This window comes from Pristiophorus japonicus, chromosome 11 (genome assembly GCF_044704955.1).
Source record: "Pristiophorus japonicus isolate sPriJap1 chromosome 11, sPriJap1.hap1, whole genome shotgun sequence".
NCBI lineage: Eukaryota > Metazoa > Chordata > Chondrichthyes > Pristiophoridae > Pristiophorus > Pristiophorus japonicus.
Genome location: NC_091987.1, coordinates 150282281 through 150302490, shown reverse-complemented (window position 1 = coordinate 150302490; position 20210 = coordinate 150282281). Strand labels below are relative to the sequence as shown.

At 49.1% G+C, this 20210-nt stretch overlaps 1 protein-coding gene across 2 annotated transcripts in view; it reads right to left on the bottom strand.

Annotated features, from left to right (window-relative positions):
* vwa8 (von Willebrand factor A domain containing 8) overlaps positions 1-20210 on the bottom strand; it is a 463584-nt gene that overhangs the window by 442034 nt on the left and 1340 nt on the right. For both annotated transcript variants that reach the window (XR_011595909.1, XM_070894160.1), the window contains exon 2: positions 12987-13064. Coding sequence is in view for 1 of the 2 variants with exons in the window: in XM_070894160.1 (XP_070750261.1) it covers positions 12987-13064 (78 nt within the window). In the remaining variant the exon portion in view is untranslated. The remainder of the gene's footprint in view (positions 1-12986; positions 13065-20210) is intronic.

The window sequence follows — 20210 nt, the reverse complement described above, 5'->3', positions numbered from 1 at the left end:
TTAGCAATCTTGTTGTGCGAGGCCCCTTGGGGAAGAGTGACCATAATATGGTGGAATTCTGCATTAGGATGGAGAATGAAAGAGTTAATTCAGAGACCATGGTCCAGAACTTAAAGGCGGCTAACTTTGAAGGTATGAGGCGTGAATTGGCTAGGATAGATTGCCGAATGATACTTAAGGGGTTGACTGTGGATGGGCAATGGCAGACATTTAGAGACCGCATGGATGAACTTTCAACAATTGTACATTCCTGTCTGGCGTAAAAATAAAAAAGGGAAGGTGGCTCAACCGTGGCTATCAAGGGAAATCAGGGATAGTATTAAAGCCAAGGAAGTGGCATACAAATTGGCCAGAAATAGCAGCGAACCTGGGGACTGGGAGAAATTTAGAACTCAGCAGAGGAGGACAAAGGGTTTGATTAGGGCAGGGAAAATGGAGTACGAGAAGAAGCTTGCAGGGAACATTAAGGCAGATTGCAAAAGTGTCTATAGGTATGTAAAGAGAAAAAGGTTAGTAAAGACAAACGTAGGTCCCCTGCAGTCAGAATCAGGGGAAGTCATAACGGGGAACAAAGAAATGGCAGACCAATTGAACAAGTACTTTGGTTCAGTATTCACGAAGGAGGACACAAACAACCTTCCGGATATAAAAGTGGTCAGAGGGTCTAGTAAGGAGGAGGAACTGAGGGAAATCTTTATTAGTCGGGAAATTGTGTTGGGGAAATTGATGGGATTGAAGGCCGATAAATCCCCAGGGCCTGATGGACTGCATCCCAGAGTACTTAAGGAGGTGGCCTTGGAAATAGTGGATGCATTGACAGTCATTTTCCAACATTCCATTGACTCTGAATCAGTTCCTATCGAGTGGAGGGTAGCCAATGTAACCCCACTTTTTAAAAAAGGAGGGAGAGAGAAAACAGGGAATTATAGACCGGTCAGCCTGACATCGGTAGTGGGTAAAATGATGGAATCAATTATTAAGGATGTCATAGCAGCGCATTTGGAAAATGGTGACATGATAGGTCCAAGTCAGCATGGATTTGTGAAAGGGAAATCATGCTTGACAAATCTTCTGGAATTTTTTGAGGATGTTTCCAGTAAAGTGGACAAAGGAGAACCAGTTGATGTGATATATTTAGACTTTCAGAAGGCTTTCGACAAGGTCCCACACAAGAGATTAATGTGCAAAGTTAAAGCACATGGGATTGGGGGTAGTGTGCTGACGTGGATTGAGAACTGGTTGTCAGACAGGAAGCAAAGAGTAGGAGTAAATGGGTACTTTTCAGAATGGCAGGCAGTGACTAGTGGGGTACCGCAAGGTTCTGTGCTGGGGCCCCAGCTGTTTACATTGTACATTAATGATTTAGACGAGGGGATTAAATGTAGTATCTCCAAATTTGCGGATGACACTAAGTTGGGTGGCAGTGTGAGCTGCGAGGAGGATGCTATGAGGCTGCAGAGTGACTTGGATAGGTTAGGTGAGTGGGCAAATGCAGGGCAGATGAAGTATAATGTGGATAAATGTGAGGTTATCCACTTTGGTGGTAAAAACAGAGAGACAGACTATTATCTGAATGGTGACAGATTAGGAAAAGGGAAGGTGCAACGAGACCTGGGTGTCATGGTACATCAGTCATTGAAGGTTGGCATGCAGGTACAGCAGGCGGTTAAGAAAGCAAATGGCATGTTGGCCTTCATAGCGAGGGGATTTGAGTACAGGGGCATGGAGGTGTTGCTACAGTTGTACAGGGCCTTGGTGAGGCCACACCTGGAGTATTGTGTACAGTTTTGGTCTCCTAACTTGAGGAAGGACATTCTTGCTATTGAGGGAGTGCAGCGAAGATTCACCAGACTGATTCCTGGGATGGTGGGACTGACCTATCAAGAAAGACTGGATCAACTGGGCTTGTATTCACTGGAGTTCAGAAGAGGGAGAGGGGACCTCATAGAAACGTTTAAAATTCTGACGGGTTTAGACAGGTTAGATGCAGGAAGAATGTTCCCAATGTTGGGGAAGTCCAGAACCAGGGGTCACAGTCTAAGGATAAGGGGTAAGCCATTTAGGACCGAGATGAGGAGAAACTTCTTCACCCAGAGAGTGGTGAACCTGTGGAATTCTCTACCACAGAAAGTAGTTGAGGCCAATTCACTAAATATATTCAAAAGGGAGTTAGATGAAGTCCTTCCTACTCGGGGGATCAAGGGGTATGGCGAGAAAGCAGGAAGGGGGTACTGAAGTTTCATGTTCAGCCATGAACCCTTTGAATGGCGGTGCAGGCTAGAAGGGCTGAATGGCCTGCTCCTGCACCTATTTTCTATGTTTCTATGTTTCTATGCTCCGGCAGACCCAGAGAAAATTGATAAATGGTCGAAGGAATTGCCCAATCCAAAGAAAGGGGGAGTAAAAACGTGGGACCAATTGGACCGCTTAAGAAATATATATCAACTTCATCCCTGGGACGGAGTGCAAATTTTGACCATAATGGTGCCAAAAACACAGGGAAGAAAATTGTACGACAAGGTAGATGAAGCTTTGGGGCAGAATGAGCAAGAATTAGACGCAGGATGGGAGGCGATTAAACACTGGCTGAAAGCCTTCAGTCCAGCTAAGACAGACTGGGGAAAAATTGCAGCCTGCCAACAGAAAGGAACAGAGGAGGTCCTGGAGTATGACGAGCGGTTTAGATGCACGTGGCTAGAACATTTGGGTATGAATAATACGGATGAGGAAATGGATGAACAAGCGTTTGGACCCCTGAAAGCAGCAGGTCTAAAGCCAGAACTGTCCAAAATGCTTAAGGTAGTGTTACCGGACTGGGAAGGTAGAGGAACTACCTTTGCAGCATTGGTGGATCGATGTAACCAATTAGATCGGGATATGGGAGCTAAAGTCCGAGCTGTACAGGCTATGGTATGGAAATCCCAGGATTCCGATGAACAGTCATTAGGAAAATTACCCGGAAAATGTCATTATTGTGGGAAAGAAGGTCACTGGGCCAAGACGTGCAGGGCAAAACAGAAAGGTCGTGGCCGGGGAAGAGGACGCAGCCAGGGATACAATTCAACCAACAAGCCAGGCTTGTCACAAGATAACGACCTCATAGAAGCATTTAAGCGACTGACAATACAACAACAGAAGGAGTTACTTGGGATAGCAAAAAACGATTAGAGCCCACCCTGGCCCCCCTCCTCGCACTAATACAACAAAGGGGAGATGGGCTATATATAACTGTGAGGGTGGGCAATAAGGATGTGGACTGACTTTTAGACACAGGGGCGGAATTAACATGCTTACCCCTACAATATGGAGACTTTTTGCCGTTGGATGGTAGGGCACGTACAGCTTATGGAGTTGGAGGCCATAAAATGGAAATTAAAAGGACACCGGTACTTATAGGGCTGGGTCCACATGAACTAACCACGCCGGTCTGGATAGGCCCAGTAGATCACCCCCTTTTGGGAATGGACGTTCTAATCCAAGTAGATTCATCGTTGCATTTTGAGGATGGTCGGGTGACATGGTCAATTAGAACTTTGAAGAAAGAAGAATTGAACGAACACCATGGCCCCAGGCACTACCAATAGTGCTATGTAGCATTAGGGCAACCCCGAACAGAACTACAGGTCTAAGCCCATTTGAAATTATAACAGGAAGACCCATGTCGCTGCCAGGAACTATCGATTTACGGAAAGCTGATGTTCACTTAATGAGTGACACTTTATCATACTGTCAGAACTTAACCAATGCTATTAGTTCTGTTTCCCGACAGGTATCGGCAGCTTGGGGTAATCCACCCGAAGGAGGACACGACATCATCCTGGGAGTCTGGGTGTATGTGAAAAAGTTGCACAAAGAACCTTTGGGTGCCAAGTGGGAGGGACCTTATCAAGTGTTATTGACCACCCAGGCAGTTGTTAAAGTCCAAGGAAGGAAAGCCTGGATCCACGCCTCACACGTTAAACGAGCACCCGTAACTGAAGCTGAAATCTAATAAGGACAATTACTTTTTGCGAAAATGTATAAATGTACTGTATTATTGATTGTAGGTATTCTCGGCATAGGCCTACTTCTTACTAGCCGACCTTCTGCACCAAAGGGAAATAGTAGGGTAGCAAGGGAATTACATGTAAATACCTTTTTATATGTCATACATTTATGCCAAACAAGGTAACATTTCTAGTTGTTGGATGTGTACGCATATTCCTATTCACTCAAAGGGAGGGATTCCCTTGAGGCCAGTTCCCTTGAATATCTCGGAAATGGCTGAGTGGATAATTAATCAAAATAAAACAGGCAATGCGTTTCAGGATACGGAAAACTGGGCACGTAAATGGAAGTCAGCAGGTTACAATCTGACTACCTTTGAAGGGGGATACCAACCGTGGTACAATAATTCCAAACGGCCCCCATTTTTTGTTATCACTAATACAACAGGGATAGGAAGACCGGGGGAATCGGTCTGTCTGAGGCCAAAATATGGGGTATAGTAACTGCTCCCGGAATTGTAATATAATTAAGCCACGGAACCGTCCAAACTGGGCCGATGTGGAAATTTTTAACCTAACGGGGATTCTGAATAAAACAGGCCCCGAAGTGTTGCTGACAAAGAAACAGCTAACATTCATTGCATATAATGGCACCTATTGGGTGTGTGGCCACAAGGCCTACCCTTGGCTGCCCCAGAATTGGATGGGATCCTGCTATTTAGCCTACATTGTGCCTTATATGTATCATATAAAGTCACTGTTGGAACATTTACACCGTCCTAAGAGAGCTATCACAGAAACAGAGAGGTTCTTTGCCATTCTGATCCCTGGGTATGGGACCGCCAAACTGGCAAGGGAATCCATTAACATGGCATCCGTTGTGGAACGAGTAGCCAATGATACCTCAGAGGCCCTAGTTAAAATCAATGCAGAAATGGTGGCAATCCGCACAGTAGCCCTACAGAATAGACTGGCCCTTGATTACATCCTGGCTGAAAAGGGAGGTACTTGCGCCCGACTCGGAACTGAGTGTTGCACATATATCCCAGATAGCTCTGAAGAAATTACCCACTTAGCGGAGCATATCCAAAAGGAGGTAGAAAAACTTAAGCAACCCCCATCATTCACTTTGTGGAGTGGAGCCACTGAATGGCTAGGTTCAATAGGAACTTCATTGGTGGAAGTTTTAATTCTATTTGTTGTAATTGTTTTACTTTTATATTGTTTGTTTATGTTGATTAAATGTTGTTGCAACCAGGCGGCTGTAGCTGCTGTCCCGCATGTGAGACACCTTGCAGGTCCCAGCAGACCGTCTGTACGTGGCACAGGGGTATGTTATGCTTAAGGAAAGGATGTTTACTGGTTGAACTAAGATATTGATTTGGATTAAATTGGAATAAGGTTAATTAACCTATTAAAATCAGACTTCCATTGTGGCCACGATGGAACTCGGGTTGGTGTAAATTTGTGTGGAAGCTACTAATCCGGACATGTGGCGAAACACATCAACAAATTTTGGAAGGAAACTCTATTAACATGTATGAAATTATTTTGTCGAGTGTTTAACCAGTGATACCTGAAGTTTTATGATTCAGTTTGTGAAAGAATCAAAGGGGGGATTGATAGAGTATTCAAACAGGCTCATTTAGACAGGCTTTGAAAATTCACAGACCCCCAAGTCAAAGCTACTACGTGCTGCTCAGCATGTTGCATTAACTCATCAATCAACTTGACATTTTCAGACCTTGGGTAGCGAGCCAATAAAACGTTAAAAGACTTTCAATTGAGCCAATAAGGTCAAAGGCGGCGAGTTCTTTTCTGTAAATTGATCCAGGTATAAAGTAGAGCCATTTTGACCATGTGTCTCAGTAAGACAAAGAAACTGGCAATCAGCCAGCAGTTTGTTGCTCTCTGCCGAGATTAAAAAGTTAAAACTACCATCGGAGTTCGTATTTCATTGGAAATTAAGAGATCTAACAGCCTTCCTGATCACTTGCTGTACCTGCATTCTAACTTTATGTGTTTCACGCACAAGGACCCCCAGGTCCCTCTGTACTGCAGCACTTTGCAATTTTTCTCCATTTAAATTATAATTTGCTTTTCTATTTTTTCTGCCAAAGTGGATAACCTCACATTTTCCCACATTATACTCCATCTGCCTGATTTTTTTTTCCCACTCACTAAGCCTGGCTATATCCCTCTGCAGATTATTTGAGTCCTCCTCACAATTTGCTCACCCACCCATCTTTGTATCATCAGCAAACTTGACTACATTACACTCGGTCCCTTCATCCAAGTCATTAAAATAGATTGTAAATAGTTGGGGCCGCAGCACTGATCCCTGCGGCACACCACTAGTTACTGTATGCCAACCGGAAAATGACTCATTTATCCCGACTCTCTGTTTTCTGTTAGTTAGTCAATCCTCTATCCATGCTAATATATTACCCCCAAGCTCGTGAACTTTTATCTTGCGCAGTAACCTTTTATGTGGCACCATATCGAATGCCTTCTGGAAATCCAAATACACCACATCTACTGGTTTCCCCCTTTTCCACCCTGCTCGTTACATCCTCAAAAAACTCCAGCAAATTTGTCAAACATGATTTCCCTTTCATAAAACCATGCTGACTTTGCTTGATTGAATTGTGCTTTTCCAAATGTCCAGCTACTGCTTCCTTAATAATGGATTCCAGCATTTTCCCAATGACAGATGTTAGCCTAATTGATCTATAGTTTCCTGCTTTCTGTCTGCTTCCTTTTTTAAATAGGGGCCTTACATTTGCGGTTTTCCAATCCGCTGGGACCTTCCCAGAATCCAGGGAATTTTGGTAGATCACAACCAATGTATCCACTATCTCTGCAGCCACTTCTTTTAAGACCCTAGGACGCAAGTTATCAGGTCCAGGGGACTTGTCCGCCTTTAGTCCCATTGTTTTACCGAGTACTACTTCAATAGTGATAGTGATTGTATTAAGTTCCTCCCTCTCTATAGATTATCCACTATTGGGATGTTTTCAGTGTCTTCTATCGTGAAGACCGATACAAAATATTTGTTCAAAGTCTCTGCCATTTCCCTGTTTCCCATTATTAATTCCCCAGTCTCATCCTCTAGGAGACCAACATTTACTTTAGCCACTCTTTTCCTTTTTATGTACCTGTAGAAACTCTTACTTTCTGTTTTTATATTTCGTGCTAGTTTGCTTTCATAATCTATCTTCCCTCTATTATTTTTTTAGTCGTTCTTTGTTGGATTTTCAAAGTTTCCCAATCCTCTGGCCTCTCATTAGTCTTGGCCACATTGTATGCTCTTGTTTTCAATTTGATACCATCCCTTATTTCCGTAGTTAGCCACGGATAGTTATCCCTTCTCTTACAGTCTTTCCTTCTTATTGGAACATATTTTTGTTGAGAGTTATGGAATATCTCCTTAAATGTCTGCCACTGCTCATCAACCGTCCCACACTTTAATCTATTTTCCCAGTCCACTTTAGCCAACTCTGCCCGCATACGTTCGTAGTTTCCTTTGTTTAAGCTTAGGAACCTGGTTTGAGATCCAACTGTCTCACCATCCAGCTGAATTTGAAATTCAACCATGCGATAGTTGGGTCACTCAATCCTAGAGGATCCATTACTAGGAGATCGTTGATTAATCCGGTCTCATTATCAGATCTAAGATAGCCTGCTCCCTGGTTGGTTCCGCAACGTACTGTTCAAGGAAACTATCCTGGATACACTCTATGAACTCTTTTTCAAGGTTGCCCTGGCCAATTTGCTTTGTCCAATCAATATGAAGGTTAAAATCGCCCATGATTATTGCCGTTCCTTTTTTACAAGCCTCCATTATTTGTTGATCTATACTCCGTCCAACAGTGTAGCTACTATTAAGGGGCCTATAGACTATGCCCACCAATGACTTTTTCCCCTTATTATTCGTTATCTTCACCCAAACTGATTCAACATCTTGATCCTCTGAGCCAATCTCGTTTCTCACTAACGCACTGATCCCATCCTTTATTAACAGTGCTACCCCACCTCCTTTTCCTTTCTGTCTGTCCTTCCGTCTTGTCAAATACCCCTGAATATTTAGTTCCCAGTCCTGGTCACCTTGCAACCACGTCTCTGTAATGGCTATCAGATCATACCCATTTGTATCTATTTGTGCCGTCAACTCATCTATTCTTTTACGAATGCAGCATGCCTTCAGATAAAGAGTTTTAACATTTGTTTTTTTACCATTTTCTTCTCCTGCTTTGACCCCACTTTCTGATTCACCTTTATATTTATACACTCTGTCCCTTCCTGGCACGCTCTGGTTTTCATTTCTCCCAGTGCTACCCTGATCTACTGCCTTCTCCTTGTTCTTTGAATTTTTACATTTATGTTCACCTGGACCCTCCCTCCCACTAATTAGTTAAAAGCCCTCTCTACAGCCCGAGTTATTTGATTGGCCAGGACCCTAGTCCCAGCACGGTCTAAGTGGAGCCCGTCCCAACGGAACATCTCTCTCTTAACCCAGTACTGGTGCCAGTGTCCCAGGAACCAAAACCCATTTCTCCCACACCAGTCTTTGAGCCACGTGTTTAACTCTCTGATCTTATTTACTCTATGCAGATTTGCTCGTGGCTCGGGTAGTAATCCAGAGATTATTACCTTTGTGGTTCTGCTTTTTAATTTGGCCTCTAGCTGCTCATACTCTCTCAGCAGAACCTCTTTCTTTGTCCTACCCATGTTGTTGGTACCCACGTGGACCACAACAACTGGATCTTCCCCCTCCCACTCCAAGTTCCTTTCCAGCCCAGAGGAGATGTCCATAACCCTGGCACCGGGCAGGCAACACAGCCTTCGGGACTCACACTCTCGGCTGCAGAGAACTGTATCTATCCCCCTAATGATACTGTCCCCTACCACTACAATATTTCTTTTTACTCCCCCCATTTGAATGGCCCCTTGTACCACGGTGCTGTGCTCAGTTTGATCATCCTCCCTGCAGTCCCTGCTCTCGTCCACACAGGGAGTAAGAGCCTCGAACCTGTTGGACAAGAGCAAGGGCCGAGGCTCCTCCATCACTACATCCTGGGTCCCCATACCTTCCTCACTCGTAGTCACACCCTCCTGTCCCTGACCACGGACTAAATTTGAATTAATTCATCTAAGGGATGTGACTGCCTGCTGGATCGCGGTGTCCAGGTAACTCTCCCCCTCTCTGATGTGCTGTAGCGTCTGCAGCTCGGATTCATCAACGCGAGCCGAGGTTCCTCAAGCTGAAGACACTTACCGCAGATGTGATCACGATGGACCTCAATGGGGTCCACCAGCTCTCACAGGCAACAGCAGAACCACACCACATGCCCATCTCTAATGTATTCAATTAGTTAAGATTTGAAGTTTTAAACATTTAGTTTAGAATCCCAATGCCAAAGAGAAAAATTGACCAACCAAACTGACCAAACTAACCAACCCAACAGCTGGTGAAATATCACTTATCTATGTTTACTTTTTTAAAAATTGATTTTAATCTTCCCCACTCCCCCGAATTTCCACTCTTTCCAAATTCCCGAATAAACCATTCTGTTTAACTCCACAATGTGTTGCCCCTCACTCCCCCACCAACCCCTGCATTCCTTCCGCGTGATGTGTACAGAATGCTGGTTTCACATCACTTAACTTTAGGCTGTGACACTGATTATGTTACTAAAATAACATTAAGTTGATAATTGCAGGTTGATTATATGACAATATAAAATTGGACAGGTTATTGATACATTTTGATTATTTTGGAAATGTAATATTTTGCTCATATGATGTCATGCTACTTGTGTGCCAGCCTGTTTGGAAGGCATTCTGCATACGTCATCTGACCAGGCAATGATCGAAATCCCACAACTGTTGTTTGCTTTCCCTTTGCCAATGATGTCTGCAGTCTTCGACAGAACACAGTCTGTTAGTGCAGTGTTGATAGAAAAACTATTCATTTATTATTTAAGCTGCTGCCAATGTTAATATTTTGTTCATTTATAATCCAAGCAGCCTTGTTTTGTGATAATAGAAACTTGGCTTTTAGCGACTGCTGGTCTTAAGGTTAGGTTTACTGCATAGTTTTTATTTGTGTATCCTGATGGTTCACTAATGTTATCGAGCCAGTGGACATTGAACCACTAGATTATATGGGCCAAAAGTTATGTGATAGGATTAAAATAACTTGGAAGTTAACCTATTGCCAGCAGAAGGCAATAGAGATCAAAGTCTAAGTAGGTCCAGGTGACTCCTTTTTAATTTTCTCATTTTCCTGCTGCATGCTGAAAGTGGTAACTCTCGCTCAGGTATAGTTTCATGTAGCTCAGCTCAGTGACCATTCTTCATAAGTGAAGGTGAATAACAAGTATCGGCTATGTGACTTGAGGGAGTCCCGAGGGGGGAATAGTGATTATGAACAGGGGAATAGTGATTATGAACAGGGGAATAGTGATCATGAGCAGGAACACAAGCTGGTGATGGGTTGGCCATAAATACTGTACACCACAGATAACTCCCCTACTCTTTTTCGAAATAGTGCCATAGGATCTTTTACGTCCACCTGAGAGAGCAGACGGGGCCTCGGTTTAACGTCTCATCCGAAAGATGGCACCTCCGACAGTGCAGTACTCCCTCGGCACTGCATTGGAGTGTCAGCCTAGATTTATGTGCTCAAGTTCCTGGAGTGGGACTTGAACCCACAACCCTCTGACTCAGAGGCTAGTGTGCTACCCACTGAGCCACAGCTGACACGATGGACCAGTACAAGTATGCCAACCTCGTGGTTATGCAACTGGTAATCTGGAGACCTCGACTAATAATCCAGAGAACGCAAGTTCAAAAACCACCAGGGCACATGCTAAACAATTTGAATTCAGATTTTTTTTAAATCTGGAAATAAAGAGCTAGTATCAGTAAAAGTGACCATGAAGCCATCGGATTGTTGTAAAAATCCAGCTGATTCACTTAATGTCCTTGAGGGAAGGAAACTTGCCGCCCTTACTTGGTCTGGCCTATATGCGACCCTACTCGCACGCCAGTGTGGTTGGGTCTTAACTGGCCGCCGAGGTGGCCTGGCATGCCATTCAGTTGTATTAAATCGTGAGAAAGGAAAAGAATCAAATTGGACGGACCAGTCGGATGCAACCGAAGCATCGAATCAGGACTCAACAAAGGCAAGCCAGTATTTATTTCACTAACGGGAAGGTAGTGTATTTCCCTGCAAAGCCAGGTCACTGATTGCAGTGCGGGAAGGCACAGCAGGAGGGGCGAAGGAGCGGCGAGAGATTGTAGAGTTAAGTTACCGGGGCCCAGGAGAGGGGCATGTTCAGGGCCCAGAAGAGGCGAGGGCCCAGGGGCAGCACGGGCCAGCCCACACTGCGATATGTGTGCGCACTAGGTCCGTGCAGCAGAGCAAGTCTCCAGTTGTCTTGGTTAACCCTTGCCACTGAATCAGACCTAGCTCTGTCAAGCCTGTGTGGTGGCTGGTGTGCCAGGGCCATCACACGTTAAAAAGAATCCACGCACAGTCATCTTCCACCCTTCAACATGTAGTTCGGGATCTGGAAACACCTGTGAACTCATCCCTTTTTGGCATGGAAGCAAGTCATCCTCGCTTCGAGGAACTGCCTATGATGATATTTCACCGACGGGGGAGCCGGTCTATTTCACCGACGGGGGAGCCGGTCTATTTCACCGACGGGGGAGCCGGTCTATTTCACCGACGGGGGAGCCGGTCTATTTCACCGACGGGGGAGCCGGTCTATTTCACCGACGGGGGAGCCGGTCTATTTCACCGACGGGGGAGCCGGTCTATTTCACCGACGGGGGAGCCGGTCTATTTCACCGACGGGGGAGCCGGTCTATTTCACTGACGGCGAGCCGGTCTATTTCACTGACGGCGAGCCGGTCTATTTCACTGACGGGGGAGCCAGTATATTTCACTGACGGGGGAGCCAGTATATTTCACTGACGGGGGAGCCAGTATATTTCACTGACGGGGGAGCCAGTCTATTTCACTGACGGGGGAGCCAGTCTATTTCACTGACGGGGGAGCCAGTCTATTTCACTGACGGGGGAGCCAGTATAGAGATTCATTCAGTGGATTATCAACTTGGATTGAGGCTTGTAGTCAAAGGCCACTTTGTGCAATAGGCTGAGAACTGTATATACATTGTGCACTCAGGGCACTGTGTACAGTTCAAGTTAGCCCAACGTGAGAGATCATCCAGACAGCAGAGGAGAGCAACAAAGCTGAACCTCAGAGACAAGAGCTATGAAAACTAACTTGATAAGTGAGGGCTCTTAAGCCCCAAAGAATTGTCAGGGGTGGGGAGCTTGGACAATTATACAAGATGTAATGGAGTACAGAAAATGAACTTAGAAAATGCTTTGATATGCTAGGGCAGCAGGATAAGGCGGCACATGTCCAGGGTTGTGAAGCAAAGTCCCTTTCACAAACATCTGAGGACTAGTGCCAAAGTTGTGAGAGATGTACCACAGACTAGTCAAGCTACAGCCCAACATAGTCATGCTCACAGATTCCCACCACCTCGAAGGATAGGAGGCACATGGGAACACCACCACCTCCAAGTTCCCCTCCAAGTCACACACCATCCTGACTTGAACATATATCGTCGTTCCTTCATCGTCACTGCGTCAAAATCCTGGAACTCCCTTCCCAACAGCACAGTGGGAGTACCTTCACCACATGGACTGCAGCGGTTCAAGAAGACAGCTCACCACCACCTTCTCAAGGGCAATTAGGGATGGGCAATCTTTCCAAGCGATGCCCACATATCAAGAATTAATTTTTTTCGAAAGTCATTATTCACAATCCCATGAGGAAAATGGTTCCTTAACAATTAGTAATAGTTATTTTTAATTGAAATCAATTCTTCTTAAAGCCTCCCATACTTCATCATTTATTAGCATAATAAGCAGAAAAATATTGATAATAATTGAAAGGAGAAAAGTTTTACTTACTGTGTTTCAAGGGAACCAGTTCAGGATTTTTAGGCTGTTTCAGCTTAAATTGAACATCACCAATGCTAATTGTGTCACCTACAAATTTAAAAACAGGCACGGTAAATCCTGACATTTTCCAAAAAAATGCCCTTTCAGTAAACGACATTATGAGTTGAAAAGCATCCCAGTAAAACTGACTATTTAAAGTAATCCAGCTGCAACAGACAATACCTAAATAACACCATTCAGGCTGCAGGCCTTGTCATTGTACTTCACGTTTCTGAAAGCTTCATAATACATGTCATCAGTCACTCCATGAATGGTTTATTTCCAATGGGCCACAGCTGTTAAATCATGCGCACGTCACCAGCAACAGAACCCCAAAACAGCAACACAGCAGCTGACAAGCTCGAACCCCAAAACAGCAACACAGCAGCTGACAAGCTCGAACCCCAAAACAGCAACACAGCAGCTGACAAGCTCGAACCCCAAAACAGCAACACAGCAGCTGACAAGCTCGAACCCCAAAACAGCAACACAGCAGCTGACAAGCTCGAACCCCAAAACAGCAACACAGCAGCTGACAAGCTCGAACCCCAAAACAGCAACACAGCAGCTGACGAGCTCGAACCCCAAAACAGCAACACAGCAGCTGACGAGCTCGAACCCCAAAACAGCAACACAGCAGCTGACAAGCTCGAACCCCAAAACAGCAACACAGCAGCTGACAAGCTCGAACCCCAAAACAGCAACACAGCAGCTGACAAGCTCGAACCCCAAAACAGCAACTGACAAGCTCGAACCCCAAAACAGCAACACAGCAGCTGACAAGCTCGAACCCCAAAACAGCAACACAGCAGCTGACAAGCTCGAACCCCAAAACAGCAACACAGCAGCTGACAAGCTCGAACCCCAAAACAGCAACACAGCAGCTGACAAGCTCGAACCCCAAAACAGCAACACAGCAGCTGACAAGCTCGAACCCCAAAACAGCAACACAGCAGCTGACAAGCTCGAACCCCAAAACAGCAACACAGCAGCTGACGAGCTCGAACCCCAAAACAGCAACACAGCAGCTGACAAGCTCGAACCCCAAAACAGCAACTGACAAGCTCGAACCCCAAAACAGCAACACAGCAGCTGACAAGCTCGAACCCCAAAACAGCAACACAGCAGCTGACAAGCTCGAACCCCAAAACAGCAACACAGCAGCTGACAAGCTCGAACCCCAAAACAGCAACACAGCAGCTGACAAGCTCGAACCCCAAAACAGCAACACAGCAGCTGACAAGCTCGAACCCCAAAACAGCAACACAGCAGCTGACGAGCTCGAACCCCAAAACAGCAACACAGCAGCTGACAAGCTCGAACCCCAAAACAGCAACTGACAAGCTCGAACCCCAAAACAGCAACACAGCAGCTGACAAGCTCGAACCCCAAAACAGCAACACAGCAGCTGACAAGCTCGAACCCCAAAACAGCAACACAGCAGCTGACAAGCTCGAACCCCAAAACAGCAACACAGCAGCTGACGAGCTCGAACCCCAAAACAGCAACACAGCAGCTGACAAGCTCGAACCCCAAAACAGCAACTGACAAGCTCGAACCCCAAAACAGCAACACAGCAGCTGACAAGCTCGAACCCCAAAACAGCAACACAGCAGCTGACAAGCTCGAACCCCAAAACAGCAACACAGCAGCTGACAAGCTCGAACCCCAAAACAGCAACACAGCAGCTGACAAGCTCGAACCCCAAAACAGCAACACAGCAGCTGACAAGCTCGAACCCCAAAACAGCAACACAGCAGCCGACAAGCTCGAACCCCAAAACAGCAACACAGCAGCTGACAAGCTCGAACCCCAAAACAGCAACACAGCAGCTGACAAGCTCGAACCCCAAAACAGCAACACAGCAGCTGACAAGCTCGAACCCCAAAACAGCAACACAGCAGCTGACAAGCTCGAACCCCAAAACAGCAACACAGCAGCTGACAAGCTCGAACCCCAAAACAGCAACACAGCAGCTGACAAGCTCGAACCCCAAAACAGCAACACAGCAGCTGACAAGCTCGAACCCCAAAACAGCAACACAGCAGCTGACGAGCTCGAACCCCAAAACAGCAACACAGCAGCTGACGAGCTCGAACCCCAAAACAGCAACACAGCAGCTGACAAGCTCGAACCCCAAAACAGCAACACAGCAGCTGACAAGCTCGAACCCCAAAACAGCAACACAGCAGCTGACAAGCTCGAACCCCAAAACAGCAACTGACAAGCTCGAACCCCAAAACAGCAACACAGCAGCTGACAAGCTCGAACCCCAAAACAGCAACACAGCAGCTGACAAGCTCGAACCCCAAAACAGCAACACAGCAGCTGACAAGCTCGAACCCCAAAACAGCAACACAGCAGCTGACAAGCTCGAACCCCAAAACAGCAACACAGCAGCTGACAAGCTCGAACCCCAAAACAGCAACACAGCAGCTGACAAGCTCGAACCCCAAAACAGCAACACAGCAGCTGACGAGCTCGAACCCCAAAACAGCAACACAGCAGCTGACAAGCTCGAACCCCAAAACAGCAACTGACAAGCTCGAACCCCAAAACAGCAACACAGCAGCTGACAAGCTCGAACCCCAAAACAGCAACACAGCAGCTGACAAGCTCGAACCCCAAAACAGCAACACAGCAGCTGACAAGCTCGAACCCCAAAACAGCAACACAGCAGCTGACAAGCTCGAACCCCAAAACAGCAACACAGCAGCTGACAAGCTCGAACCCCAAAACAGCAACACAGCAGCTGACAAGCTCGAACCCCAAAACAGCAACACAGCAGCTGACAAGCTCGAACCCTGACATCGCTATTTCTCGACAGCAACGCATTTATTTAAAAATAGTGAAAGTAGACTTTTTAATCAAAATCATTAATTGGCAAGATGACACATTGAGTTTATCCTTTCTGACAACCCATGCCAACTCTTCGTCACCCTATGGATCAAGAAGTACTTAAACACAGGAAAGAAATACAGAAAGACTTCAGGGAAGAAATATAGACAGACAGAAAGAAACTTGCATTTCTATGTTGTCTTTCTCTCAACCTCAGGACGTCCCAAAGCGCTACACAGCCAATGAAGCAGTTTTGAAGTAAAAACAAAAAATGCTGGAAATACTCAGCAGGTCACCTTTTTATTTCAAATTTTCAGCATCTGTGGTATTTTGCTTTTGTATAGAATCGTAGAAATTTACAGCACGGAAGGAGGCCATTTCGACCCATCGTGTCCGCCCCGAGTGACAAAGCTATCTAGCCGAATCCCACCTTCCAGCTCTCGGTCCGCAGCCCTGTAGGTTACGGCTCTTCAAGTGCACATCCAGGTACTTGTTAAATGTGGTGAGGGTTTCTGCCTCTACCACACTTTCAGGCAGTGAGTTCCAGACCCCCACCACCCTCTGGGTGAAGAAATTTTCTCTCGAAACCTCCTATTACTTTAAATCTATGTCCCTTGATTGTTGACCCCTCTGCTAAGGGAAATAGGTCCTTCCTATCCACTCTATCTAGGCCCCTCATAATTTTATACACCTCAATAAGGTCTCCCGTCAGCCTCCTCTATTCCAAAGAAAACAAACCCAGCCTATCCAATCTTTTGAAGTGGTCACTGTTGTAATGTAGGATCACAGATCATTTGCCTGCTCATCCTTCTGACCATCAAAGCATTTTCTCTACTCTATTTATCTTATACCTCTTTAAAATCCTTCCCCACCCCTGTGCCGCATTCCCTCCCCCCTCGCCCCCGCCAACACACTCTACCCCTGCGAGGTTCAGCCTTATTGCTCTCCTCCACGTTACCTCTGATGTCTGGATGGCCCTTCATGTTGCAGTAACTTGAATGTACACAGTTCTCAATGTGACCTTTAATCATTGCTCATTTGCTAATTATTCAGGGGTGATGTCAGGAAGCACTTCTTCACACAAAGGGTAGTGGAAGTCTTGAACTCTCTCCCCCAAAGACCTGTTGAGGCTGGGGGTCTATTGAAAATTTCAAAACTGAGAAATAGATTTTTCTTGGGTAAGGGTACAAAGGGGCATAGAGCACATATTGGTAAATGGAGTTGAGGGTTAGTTCAGCCAGGATCGACTTAAACGGTGAGATCTGGCTATTCATCTCATTGCTGATTTTTGGGACCTTGCTGCATACAATTACGCTGCCGCATTTCCCTACATTACGATGTTGGCTATAATTCAGAAAGTAATCCACTACCGATGAAGCACCTACTAAGGCCGTGAAAAGTGCGATATAAATAAAAGTTCCTTCTTCTGTTTTGGAAGCTACATGACAGCTAAATGGCTTGGTTCTTTGAAAATATCTTCCTTACAATTTACCACTGCAGAAAGTTTTCTCAATTGAGGATTGGTGGTTTTATTCTGTTTTCCTGATCTAAAGTGCACTATTCAAGGCAAGAGGCTCCATCTTGCTAAGGAGCCACATTGTGATATTTTAACAGACTCTAAAGCAGGGGGGGGGGGGTGGGGGGGTACAAGTATCGTAATAGGCCATCAATAAAAGGTAACCAACATGCTTCGAATGTGTATGGGAGGGTAGTGGGTGTATGGAGGAGGGGGGGGGGGGGGGAGTGGATGTGGGGGGGGGGGGGGGGAGTGGATGTATGGGGGGGGGGGAGTGGGTGTAAGGGGGGGGGGGGGGAGTGGGTGTATGGGGGGGGCGGTGGGTGTATGGGGGGGGCGGTGGGTGTATGGGGGGGGCGGTGGGTGTATGGGGGGGGGGTGGGTGTATGGGGGGGGCGGTGGGTGTATGGGGGGGCAGTGGGTGTATGGGGGGGCAGTGGGTGTATGGGGGGGGCAGTGGGTGTATGGGGGGGGCAGTGGGTGTATGGGGGGGGCAGTGGGTGTATGGGGGGGCAGTGGGTGTATGGGGGGGGCAGTGGGTGTATGGGGGGGGCAGTGGGTGTATGGGGGGGGCAGTGGGTGTATGGGGGGGGCAGTGGGTGTATGGGGGGGCAGTGGGTGTATGGGGGAGGCAGTGGGTGTATGGGGGGGGGCAGTGGGTGTATGGGGGGGGCAGTGGGTGTATGGGGGGGGCAGTGGGTGTATGGGGGGGGCAGTGGGTGTATGGGGGGGGCAGTGGGTGTATGGGGGGGGCAGTGGGTGTATGGGGGGGGCAGTGGGTGTATGGGGGGGGCAGTGGGTGTATGGGGAGGGCAGTGGGTGTATGGGGGGGGCAGTGGGTGTATGGGGGGGGCAGTGGGTGTATGGGGGGGGCAGTGGGTGTATGGGGGGGGCAGTGGGTGTATGGGGGGGCAGTGGGTGTATGGGGGGGCAGTGGGTGTATGGGGGGGCAGTGGGTGTATGGGGGGGCAGTGGGTGTATGGGGGGGCAGTGGGTGTATGGGGGGGCAGTGGGTGTATGGGGGGGCAGTGGGTGTATGGGGGGGGCAGTGGGTGTATGGGGGGGGCAGTGGGTGTATGGGGGGGGGCGGTGGGTGTATGGGGGGGGGGGGCGGTGGGTGTATGGGGGGGGCGGTGGGTGTATGGGGGGGCGGTGGGTGTATGGGGGGGGCGGTGGGTGTATGGGGGGGGCGGTGGGTGTATGGGGTGGGCGGTGGGTGTATGGGGGGGGCGGTGGGTGTATGGGGGGGGCGGTGGGTGTATGGGGGGGGCGGTGGGTGTATGGGGGGGGCGGTGGGTGTATGGGGGGGGCGGTGGGTGTATGGGGGGGGCGGTGGGTGTATGGGGGGGGCGGTGGGTGTATGGGGGGGGCGGTGGGTGTATGGGGGGGGCGGTGGGTGTATGGGGGAGCGGTGGGTGTATGGGGGGGGCGGTGGGTGTATGGGGGGGGCGGTGGGTGTATGGGGGGGGCGGTGGGTGTATGGGGGGGGCGGTGGGTGTATGGGGGGGGCGGTGGGTGTATGGGGGGGGCGGTGGGTGTATGGGGGGGGCGGTGGGTGTATGGGGGGGCGGTGGGTGTATGGGGGGGGCGGTGGGTGTATGTGGGGGCGGTGGGTGTATGGGGGGGCGGTGGGTGTATGGGGGGGGGCGGTGGGTGTATGGGGGGGGGGGGGAGTGGATGTGGGTGGGGGGAGTGGATGTGGGTGGGGGGAGTGGATGTGGGGGAGGGGGGAGTGGATGTGGGGGAGGGGGGAGTGGATGTGGGGGGGGGGGGGGAGTGGATGTGGGGGGGGGGGGGGAAGTGGATGTGGGGGGGGGGAGTGGATGTGGGGGGGGGGGGGAGGGGATGTGGGGGGGGGGAGGGGATGTGGGGGGGGGGGAGGGGATGTGGGGGGGGGGGGAGGGGATGTGGGGGGGGGGGGGGGAGGGGATGTGGGGGGGGGGGGAGGGGATGTGGGGGGGGGGGGAGGGGATGTGGGGGGGGGGAGGGGATGTGGGGGGGGGGAGGGGATGTGGGGGGGGGGGGAGGGGATGTGGGGGGGGGGGGAGGGGATGTGGGGGGGGGGGGAGGGGATGTGGGGGGGGGGAGGGGATGTGGGGGGGGGGAGGGGATGTGGGGGGGGGAGGGGATGTGGGGGGGGGGGAGGGGATGTGGGGGGGGGGGAAGAGGGGATGTAGGTGGGGGAGTGGATGTAGGTGGGGGGAGAGTGGATGCAGGGCGGGGGGAGAGTGGATGTGGGTGGGGGGAGTGGATGGAGGGTGGGGGGAGTGGATGGAGGGTGGGGGGAGTGGATGGAGGGTGGGGGGAGTGGATGGAGGGTGGGGGGAGTGGATGTAGGGTGGGGGGAGTGGATGTAGGGTGGGGGGAGTGGATGTAGGGTGGGGGGAGTGGATGTAGGGTGGGGGGAGTGGATGTAGGGTGGGGGGAGTGGATGTAGGGTGGGGGGAGTGGATGTAGGGTGGGGGGAGTGGATGTAGGGTGGGGGGGGGGAGTGGATGTAGGGTGGGGGGGGGGGAGTGGATGTAGGGTGGGGGGGGGAGTGGATGTAGGGTGGGGGGGGGGAGTGGATGTAGGGTGGGGGGGGGGAGTGGATGTAGGGTGGGGGGGGGAGTGGATGTAGGGTGGGGGGGGGAGTGGATGTAGGGTGGGGGGGGGAGTGGATGTAGCGGGGGGGGGGGGTGGATGTAGCGGGGGGGGAGTGGATGTTAGGGGAGGGGGAAGTGAATGTCGGGGGGGGGGGGGAGTGGATGTAGGGGGGGGAGTGGATGTAGGGGGGGGAGTGGATGTAGGGGGGGAGTGGATGTAGGGGGGGGGTGGTGGATGTAGGGGGGGAGTGGATG